This window comes from Podarcis cretensis (genome assembly GCF_951804945.1).
Source record: "Podarcis cretensis genome assembly, chromosome: 16".
Lineage (NCBI taxonomy): Eukaryota > Metazoa > Chordata > Lepidosauria > Squamata > Lacertidae > Podarcis > Podarcis cretensis.
This window is the reverse complement of record NC_137186.1, coordinates 23,773,291-23,790,925: the sequence shown is the minus strand read 5'-3', so window position 1 is coordinate 23,790,925 and position 17,635 is coordinate 23,773,291. Positions and strand designations below refer to the sequence as shown.

The 17,635-nt window shown below is 45.8% G+C and overlaps 1 protein-coding gene across 2 annotated transcripts; it reads right to left on the bottom strand.

Moving 5' to 3' along the window:
* Positions 1-2,037: 2,037 nt before the first annotated feature.
* Positions 2,038-16,523, bottom strand: RAB35 (RAB35, member RAS oncogene family). 2 transcript variants are annotated; one of them, XM_079957260.1, is made up of 6 exons: positions 16,238-16,516; positions 10,249-10,299; positions 9,539-9,662; positions 5,707-5,831; positions 5,216-5,340; positions 2,038-4,358 (listed from the first exon to the last, which is right to left on the bottom strand). In XM_079957260.1, exons 1-6 carry the CDS (start codon positions 16,287-16,289, stop codon positions 4,227-4,229), a joined length of 609 nt encoding a protein of 202 aa, XP_079813386.1. In that variant the 5' UTR covers positions 16,290-16,516; the 3' UTR covers positions 2,038-4,226. The 2 variants fall into 2 exon arrangements, with proteins under 2 accessions (XP_079813386.1, XP_079813387.1); XM_079957261.1 differs by lacking the exon at positions 5,216-5,340 and having other exon boundaries at positions 16,238-16,523.
* Positions 16,524-17,635: the final 1,112 nt, after the last annotated feature.

Below are 17,635 nucleotides of genomic sequence, written 5' to 3'. Positions count from 1 at the left end.
AGGCCCAGTTCCACATGGCAAAACTGATCCTCATTTTTACCATTTGGAGGAGGGCAAGAGAGATTGTGTGGCTGTCTGTAATAAAATAAATCCCGGCACATCGAAAACTTGCTGACCAGGAAAGAAGGCAATTCTAGAACATTTCTCAAAGTTTTATTTTATGTGCAATTAAGAAGAAAAATGAGGAGCATTCAGTCGCTCAATTCCCCATTATAGAGCCCGAAGTAATATAGGCCAGGAAGTGAGCAGTACACGGCCTTTTCAAGAACATCAGAAGATCCTTCTTGCCGGATCAGGCCCATCTATTCCAGTATCCTGTTCTCACGGTAGCCAACCAGCCCTTTTCACACACTACTTGATCTAGGCTGTAAGCCAGAGCTGGGGCAAGCCTACAGTCCTTCAGGCGTTTCTGAACTCTCAGTGCCCATCATCCATCACCCACTGGCCATGTTGGTGGGGCTAATGGGAACTGGAGTCTTAACAACAGCTGGAAGTCCAGAGGTTGCCCAGCCCATCATAAGGGAACTAGGAACCTACTAGCAATGAGCATTCGCAACAGACCATGGTAGGTTCTGGGGACAGTTCGCACCTCCAGAGGCCCTCGGATCTGGATCTGTCAGTGTTCCCCACTTCAGCAGCTCAAACCGCTTACCCAAAAGTAAAGCGAGATGTGCCTGGGAGCTGCATCAATAGGCTTCCCCCACCCTGCGCAAAGCCCTTGGAAACCAAGCACACAGCAGGGATGAACAGACAGAATGTATCTATAGAGGTATATGTACATATTACACAGTGCAGTAATTTTTGTATGTAGCAGTAATGTAAATAAATGTACTTTTTATATAAATATATATAAGATATTCTATAAAGGCATATTTTAGTAGAAAACGCCGCTCTACTGCTTCTTTTGTAAATAGTTCTCGTCAGAATAAAATGGGTCCTTTCTATGGGTACTGTCTTTCTATGGGTACTGTGAATTGCTCACTGTTGTAGGGGGGAAGAAGAGAAGATGTACCCTGCAAACATTGCTAGACTCCAACTCCCATCAGCCTTGACCACTGGTCATGTTGGCTGAGGCTGATGGGAGTTGGGAGTCCAGCAACATTGCAAGGGGGCGGGGGGGAAGACCTTCTTTGGGAGTTCCAACAGGGAAAAGCACTCCCTTGCTGCATTTAAGCCAGTCCTGGAGAACTGCTTGGCGTACTGACATTGTTGGACTCCAACGCCCATCAGCCTCCAGCCAGTATAGCCAGTGGCCAGGCAAGATGGGAGTTGGGAGTCCAGCAACATATGGAGGCCCACTGGTTTCCCTGTCCCCAACGTCAAACGATGGTAGCATGTTAAAAATAATAATTTGTGGTGTTTGTTTAGTGCTCTTTGTACAAATATATGTCAGGTGTTCACAATGCAAATTACGTAACTGAAATACTACAGGTTAAAAACAAAAGCACTTCTCAACAGCTCCAAAACCAATTCAGACAGAAAGACCTTCATTTTCCATAGGATTTCTATTTAAAGCACCTAGGAGAATAAAAATGTCCTAACCTAGTACCTGATGGTGATACTGACACTCAAGACAGCTTACTTAACTGTTCAGCTTGTAAACTCAATCCCAGATGTGTCTCTTCTGGATTATAAACTGGCTTTCATTTTCCTACAGATGAGGAGCAGCAATTGCTTCTTTATCCAAAAATCTTAAGTGTATAACCACATTTTTGTACTCTACACTCCAGCCCCCTGCTTTGTGCAACATCTTGTCCAATGAAGAGTTCTAAGACAACTCAGAAACATGCCACATTTAGGGAATAAAGGTGGTGGGACCAACAAGTCTCTCCCCTCCGCTTTGTGAAGAAATATAATCTAGCAGATCCCTTTCCAAAAGAGGCTACATATAAGACATTAGCATACAATACATTTTCCTGACGGGCATATGGAGCCTAACTGGGAAAGTGGGGGGGGGGGGGGGAAGAGTCAAAGAAGCCAGAGAAGAAATTTGCACACCTGATACTGGGGGAGAAGCAAAAGACAGGAGCCTCGAAGGAAGATTTGGCAGCTTGGCACCTTTATTTTTAGTTTTTTAAAATTATTTAAAAAGCATAATTAGAAAGTTTCAATATACAGAAATAGTCCTAGCAAACCAGTTAGACAGTCCACCGCTTGACATCAGCACCGCTAAAAACGCAGCTCTCCCCACCCCACCCCATTTAATACTCCACAGGCACCACCCACTAGCACTGTCCACCAAGTAAATCTACCACCGTGAAGCCTCCTTTAATGACCGGAGCTTATGCAGCAGCACTGAGCAAAGACAAGAACCGGGAGAGGTGCTGCTAACGGCATCCTTGGGAAAAGAATCCCATGCTTCAACATCGGAAACTGGGACTGCTGCATTGGCAAAGCTCACACCCACGCCCCACCCCCTTTCACAAAAGACCACTGCAATATGAGAGCCATCCCCCCTCCCTGTCACACATTGAGGATCCACCGTTGCTTCAGCCCGTGAGTTCCAAACCAAGACACCAGCACGTTCCACCATTTTCTACGGGCCTCTTAACGCTAGCCATTCCTTCCCAATTGGTTTGCTCAGCTCACATTCTCAATTCTGGAATTAGTGAGAAGTTAACTTACAAGAGACGAACAGAGCAGACAGCTGTGGAAGATGGGCAGCTGGGATGGATGTTGTCTTTGAGAACAATTTCACCGGCCAAAACCTGTCACATTCGCCGCTTGTGTGGGAAAAGCCTGCAGAGTCAGACTACTTGCAATGCGATTGCACGAGGGCTTTGTACAACCATAATTGTTGATTTTTGTTATTCAAGGCAAGCAAAATAATGAGGGGTTTCAACTTAGCCCTTCTTGCATAATTCAATGTCCAAAGGGTCAGTGACGCTGGAGAGCCTCCTATCAATTTCATATTCGGGGGAGGAAGGAATCATTTTGGTTGAAAAACATGTGCTCTCCTATAGCCTGGGCCATCTTAATATGCTAGGTGAGCTCATTTTTAAACAATGAGGAGGTAAGCCTCTGGTTATTTCCCTCCTAAAGCCCACCATAGCCATTAAAAAAGAACAAGGGGGATAAAAACCTTTTACTTTCAGCATAACCAGATCAGAAATCCAGTCAAGACTGCACAAACCACAGCAAGAAGCCCCATCCAATACCTAAGAGACCACCTCTGGTCTGATAAAGGACACAGAAAATAGCCTGTTGACACCTGTTGGGTGCAAGCACCATTTGGAAGAGCCAGGTACCCCTTCAGCTCTTAATTTGTAGGAGAAGGGAACAAAGCAAGAGCCACAGAGAATGTTGGCAGCCAGAAATGCACTTTTGAGAAATGCACATCGTGTAACTGTGTGCAGAATGATGAGTGCAAGAGTGGGGAATAGTTTTTGAGAGATTTACACTTTGGTAGCTCTTAAGGATGTTATGGGAGAGAGATTCCACCGGGGTGGGGATAATACTAGCTTTAAGTCTCACATCTAATTGCCAAAGATTTCATTTCAACTGGCCAAAGAAGTTAAATTGGGATGGGGGTGGGGGTGGGGGAAGCCGCTCTCACCCCCTGCCAGGGAGTGTGGAGAAGAAAGAGAGCACAGCTATTCCAAGAAGTGACAAAGCTCCAGCAACATTGGCTATTCTGGAGACTGGGGAAAAAGGAATCTCGGAAGGTTGCCCACACAGCCTGAAAAAGTAGCTAAGGCCTCCATCCTAGCCTGAAGGTTAACAAAGGCTGAAGAGGAATGAATGCCAACAAGGGGCAGCTTCACTTAAGGACATTGTACTGTACTCTTTGGAGGGAGAGAAAAAATGGTGAACTCTGAAGAAGTCATGATTGGTCGATAATTAAGAAGGCAGAAGCGACAACGAGGGAGGCGCAGCTGGTTAAAGCACAATATACATTATGTACAAAACTCTTGAGATCAAAAGTCCACTTGGTAGGCAAAGTCATTTTTGTCTACAAGATGTTCTTGGGGGAGGGGGGATAAGGTAGGAAAGAGGGGGCAGAATCACCTCCATCCAATACCTCCTTGGCACTATTGTGGTAAGGTGCCTCCTGACCGAAAAAAAACGTGGAGAGAACTCATTTAAATAACGGCACAAACTGAGGGGTGTGCGGGGGGGCAGGGAAGAGTCCTCCCGTGGCCTAGCCCAGTGGAATCGCCACCTGCATCTGGCTGGAAGGGCTGAGCTGTCTGAGGGTGCAGTCTCTGCCGCAAAAGAAAAGGGCATTAGCAACACCGGGCCTTCTTCCGTTTACTGTTCTTCGTTAGCTTCACCACATCGTTCTGTTGCTGCTGCTGCTGCTTTGCTAGGTTGTCTTTTTTGGCTCGCAGAACCAACTCTGTGATGCAGTTGAACATCTGAAAAAGAAAAATGCAAGATGAGAGTGGAGAACTCTGAACAACAATAAGCAACACGCCAGAAAGCCGACCAGCAGCAGTCTCTGGCTACACCAGAAGTGGCCAGTTCTAGAATCAGGGGCACCGAAGACATTATATTAGCTGGCCACTAACTAGAGTTAAGAGCTTGGATAATGGGATCACATGTTCCGTCAAGAGCTCCTCACCGCTCTTGCCCCTCTTGTTCAGCATGGCAGCTGAACAATGTTGTCCCTGCTTAACACAAACTGAGGGGTGCTATTGAACAAGCTTTAAGAACAGGGATGCAGAAGCTCCAGATGTTGACAGATTCCCATCAACCCCAGCACCAGGGCCAATGGTCAAGGGAGACAAGGGGAGGTGTAGTCCAACACCACTGGAAGGCCACGGGTTCCCTATCCCTGCTTTAAAAGAGCTGTGAGGGCCAAGTGACGTGGTTCTGGATAAAAGCCTTAAGGATACTAAATGAGGAGGGGACCAGAATAAGAGGTAACTTTTGAACCACTACTCCCATCAGCCCCCAAGGTAAGGAAAGGAAATATGTGGCCTTTCACATGCTGTAGGGCTGCAACTCCCATCCCCCTGACCATCGGTCCCGCTGGTTATGCCAAAGGACTCTCTTCGCCAGCCTCCAGAAGCAAATCTATTGCTTTCTATTTCCTACATATCAGGCACTCTGCAGAGAGAGGGATGGTTTCTTCACAACCATGTCAACGCCTTCCTTGGCACGTAGGCTAGAACAGTCAAGGGATCAGCAATGTGCTCATCAGAAGCAACATGTCCCCTGTGCGATTAAACGTAAGCCACCACCCCCCATCTTTTCCTTGGTCATCACTTACTTCTTCCACATTAATGTTCTCTTTGGCGCTGGTCTCAAACAGTTGGATCCCCATCTGCCCAGCAAATTTATAGGCGTCTTCCGTCTCCACCACTTTCCGTTCTGGGTCATCATTCTTATTACCAACTGCAAGTACCAAGAAGTCACATTTAGCATTTATACAGCTCTTCAAGGTGATCAAACCCTTCACATTCTCAGTAATTTGGACAACAGCCTTATGAGGTAGAGCCATGTGATGATGCCCACGTTGTAGGTTGGGGTGGGGGATAGACAGAGGCCGAGAGTCAGAATCTTGCTTGCGTAAGACCACCTGAAAAGCTCATGGCTGAAGTGAGACATCAACTGGGACTTAAACTGAGAAATTTAAGCTGGTTCACAGCTCAATCTGCCACTAGGATTCTTTAGCTACCATGGGAAAGTGCAGTCCTATGAATCAGCCATCAGCTGGCCACGGTAACATGACTCAAAGGCTGCTCAAACCAGGCAGCTTACCTAATATCCGGCACACATCGTCGCAATTCTGGTTTATTTCATGCAACCACCGCTTGACGTTCACAAAGGACTCAGCGCTCGTAACATCATAAACCACAATAACCCCGTGTGTCCCTCTGTAGTACCTGAGGAGAGAAAGAGGTTTGTTAAGGCATGTGTCTGTGACACTTTGAGATGCATCACATGCTTGCTTATCAGGGGTGTGGCAAGGGGAGAAAAACACCAGTATACCTGAAGCAAGCAATATGACTGTGAAGGGCTTGGGGCTGCCCTTAACTGCTTGGACTGGGCAAAGAGAAACTGTGATAGAAACAGAAGGGCAAAAACTGGAGCTTTTGAAGTGGGGAGAGGGGAACCACACAAACAGACAATGATAGGCTGCCTGGGCTTCAGCACTGTGGGGGAAGCACATGATGCAGGAAGTGGAAGCAAGATTCTGTGGGATGCAGTGTTGGCAGAGATGGTTCAGAATCTCAGATTACCATGGAGAAGACTCTGTGAGCCATGGACAACTGCTGTCACCATGAGCTTGAAATGGATTAGAAATTCAGGAAAGAGAGATGAACACAAGAGGAAGATGTTACAGAAGGAACGATGTTGGCTGAACCAGTAATGTTACCGGCCAGCAAGCCATACTTGGGTAGGAAGTTTCCGAGCATGATAGGAATCCAACAGCACTGAGACATGCAAGGCCCATGGAAAGATTTGATGGACAGCTTTTTTGGTGGAATGATTGTGGCATTCACAGCTGCTATTTTGTGGGGAAGGGACCACAGTTCAACATTAAGGCTTGGCACGCAGAAGGTCCCAGTTGCAAACCCCAACATGTCCAGGTGGGAAAAAATTCTCTGCCTGTCAGTCAGTGTAGACCAGGATGGGGAAACCTTTAGCCCTCCAGATAATGCTGAACCACATATCCTATGAGCCCCAGCCAGCATGGCCAATAGTCAGGGCTGACAGGAACTGCAACCCAACAACATTCGCAGGGTCAAAAGTTCCCCACCCTGGAGGAAGACAATCCACTACCAGATAAACTAATAGTCTCAACTGGTGTGTAAGTCAACCTGATGTGCTAAAAGATAGGTTGTAAACACCTTTGGGCAGGGACCTGTTTATTTGCTGCCATGAACATTAGAAAGTGTAGTATAAGCAAGAGCAACTTGTAGGCAGCCTTACCACCAAGCAAGTGGCACAATGGGGGACAAGGGTAGGAATAGAAGTCGGCTTTTACATGTTAATAAGCTTATTGTGCATTAAGCAGCATCTGGACTGGTCACCTGAAGTCACCCTGCACACTCCCTTGGTTCCATTTCAGTAGAATTTACCAGATACAGTCTTAAGAACATCAACTGGACCAGACAACTATGTTTCTTTGTTGTAGCAAATAGAATAACAAAACACAGAACTAGACAATTGTAAATCAGCAAATGCATCGCACAAACCTTCAGTCCCTCTTCAGGGTGCAACACACAGATACATGAGTGCACACAAATCCTGGAACAATACCAACTAAATGCTGCAACCTGAACTCTGCTCATGTGCATTATTTTGGCTGAGCTTGCATGTCACTGGGAGGGGCCAAGTGACATACAGAGCCCTGAAGCCCCACCCTCTGATCCTGCAATGTCTTGTTCAGCATTTCCTCTGGCTTCTGAGATTTCCCCTTGCTCAACCCGGTCTTTATGCAAAAAGCTGAGATTCTGAGGGAACTGAATACCACACTGGATGGCTTCCCTGTGCAATTCTGGGGAACTTGAGTGCACACACTCAGTCCTGGGCGTCGCCCTTTATTTACCAAGCGGTTTAGGGGCAAAGGCATTCAGCAACTTTTCTTGTTTGCACCCAACATCTTCTTCTGGGTATTCCACACAGGGTACTGGTTCAATTCCAAAAGAGCCCTAAGTCCAAGTCACAATGTGGTGTGTTTGTGTGTGCGTGCACACACACATGCACACTCACACAATCGCACACAGGAAGAGCTCTGCTGACACAGCACCAGTGAGACATGTTGCAGCTGACCCACACTGCCCATTTACCAGATATTCCGCAGTGCCTGGCTGTTTTACCCCCAACACATTTTCCTGTATGAATCTGGCCCACGCAGCACAACCCTCAGAGGATATGCCTCAGGACTTGAAGGAAGTCAGGGGCCAGTTCAAGCAGCATGCTCAAAGCTTGCTGTTCATACTACTTCCTGCAGCAATAAAGAAATGCAAGATAGCAGTTTCCAAAAAGGCTTTCATGTAAATTGGGGAGACCCCCACTGCACCTCAAGGTATAACGTCTAGTTAAGACATGCATTTGTCTCATTTCCAAAATATTTGTATTTGAAGAATAATTGATTTCCCCTGCAGATATGCTTTATGTAACATGAATTTCATCTGCAAATCTCATTTTATGATCTAAGTAACATGCCAACATTAACCTCTTCCTCTGCCCTGAAAAAACAGCAGACATGGAATCAGCCTAATAAAGCAAAGCTGATTTCCTGCCCTGATTTGCTCCTGTTCTGTGAACAAGCATGCCTCCTGTGTTCTGGGCAGTGCAAAGCCCTTCAGCCAAAATTTTTTAAAGCACCCATTGGTTGAAGAAAAGCCACCATCTTGTATACACACTACGCATTAAAGCCTTATCAACACTGCAAACTTATATTGGTTTAATGCCACTGACTGCCATGGTTTACCTCAAAGAATCCTGGGAACTGTAGTTTGCAAAAGGTGCTGGGGATTTTCTGTCAGTGATCCTTATCTGTCTTACACACTTCCCAGGATTCCTTGGGGGGGAGGGTAGGACTACTGAACTGGTTCAAGTCATGAGGTGGCAGTACACCCTTCCTTGCTCTATAGTAAACAACCCACTTGAGACAACAGGCAACAGGATTTTAAAGACTAAAAGCTGGCAGGCAAATAACCCCCATTCAAAATACACACAGAATCTGGACTCAAGTCATCCAAATTACTTCTGTAGGGCACTTCCTCTTCTCAAGTATACGCCTATTTGCAGCTAGCCACGCATTTCTTTTTGTGAGCAAGTCCTGCCAGAATGCTATGATGACATCCTCAAGAACAGAACAAGGATTTTTTTCTCATTTTCCTACCAGTGCAAAAAGGAACTGGGACCAACAGAAAGACAACCCTCCTACCAAGCTGCGATTCCAGCCTATACTCTTAACATTAGATCATGTTGGGAGGGGTAAGGAACTGGCAACCTTCTAGATCAGCGGTTCTCAACCTGTGGGTCCCCAGATGTTGTTGGACTACAACACCCATCATCTCTGACCACTGGTCATGCTGTCTAGGAATTATGGGAGTTGTAGTTCAACAACATCTGGGGACCCACAGGTTGAGAAACACTGCTCTAGATGATGTTGAGTTCCAAACTCCCATCAGCCCCACCCAGCAGGACCAATGGTCAAGGATGATGGGAGTTGGAGTCCAAAGAATCTGGAGGGCATCACACTGGCTAACCTTGGTCTAACCACCACACAGCACAGCAACATCTCATAGGCCACAGGTTAGCCACCTCTGGAGTAGAATCACAGAATCCTCATACCCTTATAATATACCTTTCTGTGGATCTTAACTGTCAAATGCTTTGGAAGACAATCTTGGCAGAAAAGCTAGGTAGTAGCAGCAATAAAAATAAATATTACTGTTATTGTTGTTATAGTACCATGTGTTTATTAGGCGGCAAGTTCTCATATACTTCCTCTGGTATTGCGGAAAGGCACCTTAGCTAATAATATGCAAACTTATTTAAGCAACTAATTATTAAAAGACAGGATGAAATCAAGTCCTTGGGTCAATTGTCAATCCTACTAAAATAAACTCACGTAGACGTGATGGTCCGGAAGCGCTCCTGTCCAGCAGTATCCCAGATCTGCAGCTTGACCTTTTCTCCATTAATCTCAACTGTTCGGATTTTGAAGTCTACTCCAATTGTGGTGATGTAGCTGCCTGTTGAGGGAAGCAGCACAAACAAGAAGCAGTCAAGCTAATAAGCTCAGCTGTACATACAGAACTTCAACGGCCAACGGAAGGGAGGGCCCTGTTTTCTCACCAGAAAACATTCAAGCTTCAAACCCTGAAGAATGAAAATAAAACTTTATATTTGCAGAAATAAAGACTGCAAACCCAAGAGCATGTAACAGGGAGAAGAAAATTGTGTTGAGCTCATGCACTATTTTGAACAGAAACCTTCTCCCTAAAAGACTTTAAATCATGACGTTCAGGACTTTTACATATATATGTTTGAAATGTGTTGCAAGTCGCTTGGAGACCTTCAAGTAACAAGCAGCTAAGAAGTTGAGATATTTATTATTATTATTAGTTCTGTGAATATATATGGGCAAATGAAGGGGTGCATCCTTGCCCCACACGACCTGTTATCCCCAGGATCTAGGGTGATGAGCAAGGGTGACTTGCCACCAGCTTCCCTGCCTTCAAGCAGAGTGTCCCCTGCCTTCTCCTTGAGTGTGAATAGAAGCATTCTGGAGCTCCTTGGATGGAAGGCTCCTCTGGAGTTGTTCTGGGCCCAGCTTACCGGAAAAAGTGTTGTCTGCAAAACGTAACAGCAAACTGCTCTTGCCAACACCTGAAAGAGAAAAGAGGGAATGCTCAAGGATGCAAACTGAACCAGAGTATTTTATGTTGTATTTCAACCACTTTAGAACACAAAGCATGTAATGCTCTTTTCGTTGGCTACATCTAGCAACAGTAGCTTCACATATCTGGGACTCTTAAAGGTAAAGGTAAAGGTACCCCTGACCGTTAGGTCCCGTCGCGGATGACTCTGGGGTTGCGCGCTCATCTCGCTCTATAGGCCGAGGGAGCTGGCGTTTGTCCACAGACATGGCCAGCATGACTAAGTTGCTTCTGGCGAACCAGAGCAGCTCATGGAAATGCCATTTACCTTCCTGTCGGAGCGGTATCTATTTATCTCTTAGGTGTCCCCAAATCTGCTTACTAGAGGCAAATGCTTTGGGTTTTCTGGTGAGCAGGTAACACAGATCATCACACTCTTATTTGGCTACAGTTCGGAGAAGATTAAGAAACAGGAGTCCTTCTTAAGCAGCAGGACAGATTCTACCAATCCCCTACGTCCTACAAGCCTCCAACACAATGAGCAGATCTCATCTCTAACTTTGAGTCCTCTGCAAGTGCCAGATAAGGGAGGGAACTAGGTGGTGTCTATGAATAATGGTTGGCTAAAAAGCCATGGGAAGGGGCCACTAGGATATCATTATATGAGCTGGTTCTTAATGACGTTATATGTTGCCAACAAACAAGAAAAAAGTGAAGAACTCAGGACAGAGGCTCAATGAATGATTCATTTTAACTCTTGTAATTAAAGTTTTGTTATATATACTATTTTCTATTTATAAGCTACCTTGGCAAGACTACAGTCTTGAAGAGCAATGCAAAAAAAAAAAAAAAAAAAACACATTCTAAATGAATAAATGAACAGCATTACTAGGGGTGGGAAGGGACAGGAAGAATAGCTGATATAGTTCATGCAGGAACCACAAACGAGTCCTTATTATATCATGGAAATCTCTCCATGTTACCTTTTCTGGTTCAGAAGGTTTACCCCTTACAGGATCGATTGCAAAGGATAAACAAGATAAGAAGTGTATAGTTTCTGTCGACTAGGACAAGCAGCATACAGACTCTCACTACCATTTTTTCAAGAGAACTGGTAACATTAATATTGGGATTAAATGGTACACCTTTTGTTTTTACCTAATTGGGGTTAAATGGAATTTCTGATACTGGATTACATTTAGCCAGATGATGACCAACCACTGAATTCTACCTAAGCACTGTACCTGTAATGATTTGGGAAGCCAGTCATACCACCCTTTGCATGGGGGCGGGGGAAGTTTACAATAAAATCAAATAAGATAATAGTACATAAAATCCATAAACAACACAATCCTTCAGACCACCACCATTCATAAAAAATCACTAAACAACAATTACTAATAGCGGCAACAACTAATTCATTTGTCTCATTGAGTCCCCAAACGGTCCGCGAAAAAACGTTATGTCTTAACTAACTGGCAAAGAACTGAGGCCAGATGGACTTCATCATGGAGGGAGTCTCGCATGCAAGGAGCCACCCCTGAAAAGCCCCTGCAAGCACTGAAGAGAAGCCTCCTGCTTTTCTGTCATCTTTCAATTTTTTGAGTGAGTGCAGAAGCCTGGAAAAAATGAACATGGGCATATGAAGCTGCCTTATCCTGTCAGACCATTAGCTGATCTAGCCCAGAATGGTCTATCCCAACCAGGCCTTTGCCCTTTTAAAATTTGGGGTTTTTTGGGGGGATTATTGGGTTGTTTTTATTTTTATTATGCATTTTGTGGTTTTGTATTTTGATTTTATTCTGTGAACCACCCTGAGACCTCCAGATATAGGGAGGTATATAAATAAAATAATAATAAATAAATAACAACAACAATAATAAATAAAATAATAATAATAATAATAATAATAATAATAATAATAAAATAATAATAATAATAATAATAATAATAATAATAATAATAATGATGATGATGGCTGGCAGTGGCTCTCAGAGGTATGTTGTCATCACCCACTGTCTGATCCTTTTGTAACTGGAAATGCCAGATGCTGTTATAATAGCGTTCCAGTGCTTGGCAGGGCAATACAGACAACTGTTTTACTACAGTGTTGCATGGGCTCTGTGCTAAGCTACCATTTGGTAACTGGTCATCTAGATGCACCAGTTTTTAAGACATCTTAGAGCAGAAAATGGATGAAGAGTGGCTAAACTGTAAACTGCAGAAAGATCTCCCACAGCAGAGCCAAGGGAGCAGATGGAAAACTTGCACAGATTAGTGCCACTTCATACATTATGCATTCCCTACACAGGCAGCATTTTCATGTATGAATTAAACAGCGTGAAGCATTTTACACAGCACATGTCAAGCATTCAAAACCTTTCACGTACATTATCTCAGTAATCCCAACAACTATCTGAGGAGGTAGGCTAGTATTATCTGTATACTGCAGGTGAGGAGTGGGCTGAAATAATATAATCTTGCCTCTAGCCCCCTAGTGAGTTTGTGGTTGAGGTGAGATTGCAAAGGAACATTTTCTGGCTCATACACAGCTACTATTGCTAATATTAAATCCTCAAAATGTTTTCTAGAGGCATTTATAAACTGTATGCAAAAGAAGAAGAAAAGGGAGGCAGGCTCTGCCCTTGGGTTTACAGTCTAAGTAAGACTAGACACAAAAGGAACAGGGAAATGTAAAACAGCTCTTACAAATGTTAGCTCTGGGAACAGAGAATTGCTTTTAATTAACCAACACTGGAGGTCTCTAAGCTCTCATAGGATGGCCTACAAATCTAAACACCTACATTTCACAGTTGCTTCCTTCCCCATCCCATCAACCAGGTACCTCACATTCACAATGCAAACTGTATGTCATGCAATCATTACAAAGAGAATTCTCATAGGCTGTTCCATTTTTATAGAATGTCCTTTCTCTGAAGGACCACCAAACTGAAAATAGTTCAGAGGAAGGGCAACACCTTCCTGGTTTTTAAACTAGTTGTGGTTGAAGGGCTGCTTGCTTGGGAAGCCGGTGCTCAAATCCACATTCAGTTTTGAAACTCACAGAGGAAATAATTCCCTTTCCATCTAACCTGCTCAGCTCAATTATTGTGAGGCCACTACTCTAAGCTCTTTGGGAGGAAGGGCAGGAAACAATATTAAGCCAAATTACATGTAACGTCGCTGCCAGTACTTGGACCTTGTCACCTGTGCTTGTCCTCCAAACTCTCCTCCATTTCAGCATTTAAAATGCAATCTAGCTGGGACAGAGACCTATCCTTTTTGCAACACCACACTCTAAGGTGTCATGTATATGAATGGTGCTCCATGAATAGAAATGACAACGCGTAGGCGATTCTAACCTTTGGGTAAATGTTTGGTGGCCTTGGAGATTAGGAGGAAGCATATTTAAAATTTACTTGTTCTTTCCAGTTACTCGGTCTCCTCTTACAACATCTATAAGATACTTTTTTAAAAATCTGCAAAATACTTTAGTCTTTCATTCATTATTATTCCTCACATTCAAATCTACCCTCTCCCTCCAAGGAGCTCAGGGCATAATAAATAACAGTCTCCCCTGCGCCTATTTTATTCTCACCACAAGCCTTGAAAGTATGCTGAGGGTTAAGAGCACAACTGGCTCAAGCTATGCGGTAGACTTCTCACCAGTGGCAAGTGGGGATGAACCCAGTGAAAACCTGTCTTGAACTACACCTGTGTTCAAGTATCCTTGTTTTCACCCATGAGATGCTCGACAACATGCAGACAGCTGGCATGGCATAGCGTCTAAGAGAGTTGTAGCCCAGCAGTTTACTCATACATGCCCCACTGTTTTGGAAGAGTCTTACTCAGAGGAAAGTAATCATAGGATTGAAACCTCATTTACAAATCAGGAAGCTCTTGGTTCAGAATGTATCCTCTACCACAAACACACTAGGTAACCTAAGGCAAGCTGTTTCCTCTCTTTCAGACTTGCAACTTGGAGATACCACTGACCTACCTTTCAAGGCTGTTACAAGTATTACAACAAGACCATGCACGGGGTAACCAGAGTCTGTGTGGTGTAGTGGTCCAGGGATAGTCAACAATGTGTCCTTCAAATGTTTTGGTCTACAACTCCTATCATCCTCTACCATTGGATATGCTGTCTGGGGCTGATGTGAGTTATAGTCCAAAACATCTGGAGGATGCCACATTGGGATTAGACAGTCAAATACAAGAGATATCAGAGCTCCAAGTCTTCATTCACCCGCTAAGTGACATAGGGCAGGTCACTTTGTCTAAGCTACCTCACAAGATTGCTGTGAGAATACAGCAGACAAGAGATAAATATGCATGCCACACTGACCTCCTTGGGGGAAAAGGTGGGATATAAAAATGTAACGTTTATTTATTTACAATACTTATATTTTGCTTTATAGGCCTGAGCAGCTCTCAAAGCAACTTACAAAAGTTTCTCATAAAAATAATCAAGTCTGGTATCAGGAAAAGAAATAGTATGGTTCCCTCTAGGGTGCCAAGATTATCTGAGTAGCATTGCCTGCCCTCATCCTTGGGCTTCCCTAGCATTGTGCTTCAGGCCTCTGTTTACTAGGCAGCAGAGCCCACAGAGAGGGGATGAGCAGTTAGAACAGCCCAAGAAGGAGGCAACTGTTTTAACTCATTCTAATACTGTACTGTATTTTTGTATTGTGATTACCTGCCCTTTGCTTAGAAACAAACAACATAAAGGAGGAACAGAATAAGCATAATAATAATAATATACCGCTGCTTTACAAAGAAATACTCTGCTACCTCTCCTTGACATTCCAAACAAGAGCTTCAAGAAATACACACATACATACATAGAATATTGTTTTGCAGTAGAAATATACATTCATTTCTCTGACATGCCCCCTCCAATCTTCCACAGGCTAGCTCTTCCCATTCCAGTTTCTTTATTAATTAATTAATTACGAACATTTATAGCCAACTTTTCATCCAAGGAACTCAAGTTGGAGTTTGTAGCTTCCCACCCCCCCCCAGCAGTTTATCCTCACAACAACCTTGCAAGGTAGGTCAGGCTGAGAGGTACAATGACTGACCCAAGATCACTGATTGAGTCTCACCCTGACTGAACAGGGGATTTGAAACCTGACCACCTCAGGTCCTAGCCCAGCTGTAGCCAACCTGGCACCCTCCAGATGTTGTTGAACTACAACTCCTATCAATCCTGGCCAACTACTGTACTCCTACTATACTAGCTCAGTTACTTATACTGTGTTCTGTCCCAGGGATGGGAAACTTTGGCTCTCCAGATGTTTTACATCTCCCACCCTTGCTGATCACTGACCTTGCTGGATGGCGTTGATGGGAGCTGTAGTCCAACAGCATTCTGAGTGCTCTAACCACTAGGAAACACTAGCTCCAGAGTCACCCTGCTTCCTCAAAGAAATCTCTGGGGTTCCCCCCCCCCGAACCTTATGAACAAGTCTCTTAAAAGCTCCAGGGTACAGATACATACATTAATAAACAGAAAATGAACAGGAGGAGGGGGTAAGCAGATATTATTCTTCTCACTTCCCCCACCCCTTGGGGATCAAATCCCTACGCGGCCACGATGAAGCTCACTAGATGACCTTGGGCCAGGCACGCTCCCTCTCAGGCTAGCCTACCTCACGGGGTTGTTGTGAGGATCAAATAGGGAGAAGTTGCGCACCCACCTTGAGCTCCTTGGAGAAAAAAGGCGGTATACAAAATGCAATGCAATAAATAAACCCCCTCCCTGACTTCCCCCCTCTCCCCAAGGCTGATGCTGCCCCCCCCGGCTCTTCCGCCTCATACATCCTCCTCCCCGCTTTTCCTTCCTTCGAGGCTCTTCCGCTCCCCTCCCTCCGCGCGGGCCGGGCCGAACTTCCTACCCTACCTCTCCCCGCCCCCTCCTCTCCCCCTCCCCCACCCTGCCTCACCGCTGTCGCCGATGATGAGGAGCTTGAAGAGGTGGTCGTAGTCCCGGGCCATGGCCGGCGAGGCTGGGGGAGGGGAGGACCGCCGGGCGCCCCTGGTGCCGTCGCGGGAAGGCCGAGTTCTCCTCAGGCGGCGGCGGCGGCAGCGGCAACAGCGGCGCCTCCTCCTCACGAAGCTGACCCAGCAGCCGGAACTGACAGAAGCGGCGGCGGCGGCGGCGGCAAAGCAAGCGACGGCGACACCCGCCCCCTCCCCTCAGTCCGCCGTCTCGCTCTTCCGCACCAGGGCGCATGCGCGCCGCGCCGCCCGGGCAGCTGGAAAAACCGCCAGCTGCTCGAGCGCGGCTCGCGGCGCACGCGCGGCTCCGCCCCCTTTGGCCTGCCCTGCCGCTTCCTTTCTTCTTCCTCCCCTTTACCTCGTTCTCATTCGCTTCCTCTGCCCTTGCTCAACATGGCGGCCGGAGCGACCATTCCCGTACTTCTTTCTTGCTCGGCGTATTAATACGCGTGCGCACGGAACGGGAAGCGGGTGCGGGTGCGGGGGGGGGGAGTCACCTAATGTGTAGAGGCAAGGAGAGTGGGTTGGCGCCTTGCGCATGCGCCGCCTCCGGACGCCTCTGTCATCTCACCTGACAGGTTTCCCTGACAGAGGTAAGACACCGTCTTGCCAGGATTTAATTCACCAAGGCGTAGCTTCTGGAAACTATGTTAACTGTATAGTGTGCGGAGGGGAGAGTGCCCCTGAGGGTGTGCAGAGTGCCTTCACTTCACCACATCAGTGAGCTCCCAGTCAAGGTGGGGTCAACCATCATGACACTGCGCTCCTGAGAACATAAGAAGAGTCTGCTGGATCAGGCCAATGGCTCATCAAGACCAGCATTTCTAAAACAGGTCCTGAAGCCAAAGGCTACATCGGTACCCACATCTTCTAAAGTGGGATCACTATGGGCGCCGGGATGAGGCAGGGGCATGTCATACACTGACAGCTCCTGCTGACAGTGGCCACATTCACATACATTTAAAGCCCTGTAATACCACTTTGTTTTCCCCAAAGAATTCTGGGAATTGTAGTCTGATAAGACACGGGTGGCGCTGATTCAAAACAATACACATTCACATGCATGATGGAGGCTTTGCATCTGCTTGATGTACACTGTTTCTGGCTACCTGCTACGTTCCCCAGCTCTGCAGGATTGCAAATTAATGGTTCTCTATAGAAAAGAACAGGGACGCGGGTGGCGCTGTGGGTTAAACCACAGAGCCTAGGACCTGCTAATCAGAAGGTCGGTGATTCGAATCCCCGCGACGGGGTGAGCTCCCGTTGCTCACTCCCTGCTCCTGCCAACCTAGCAGTTCAAAAGCACGTCAAAGTTCAAGTAGATAAATAGATATCACTCCGGC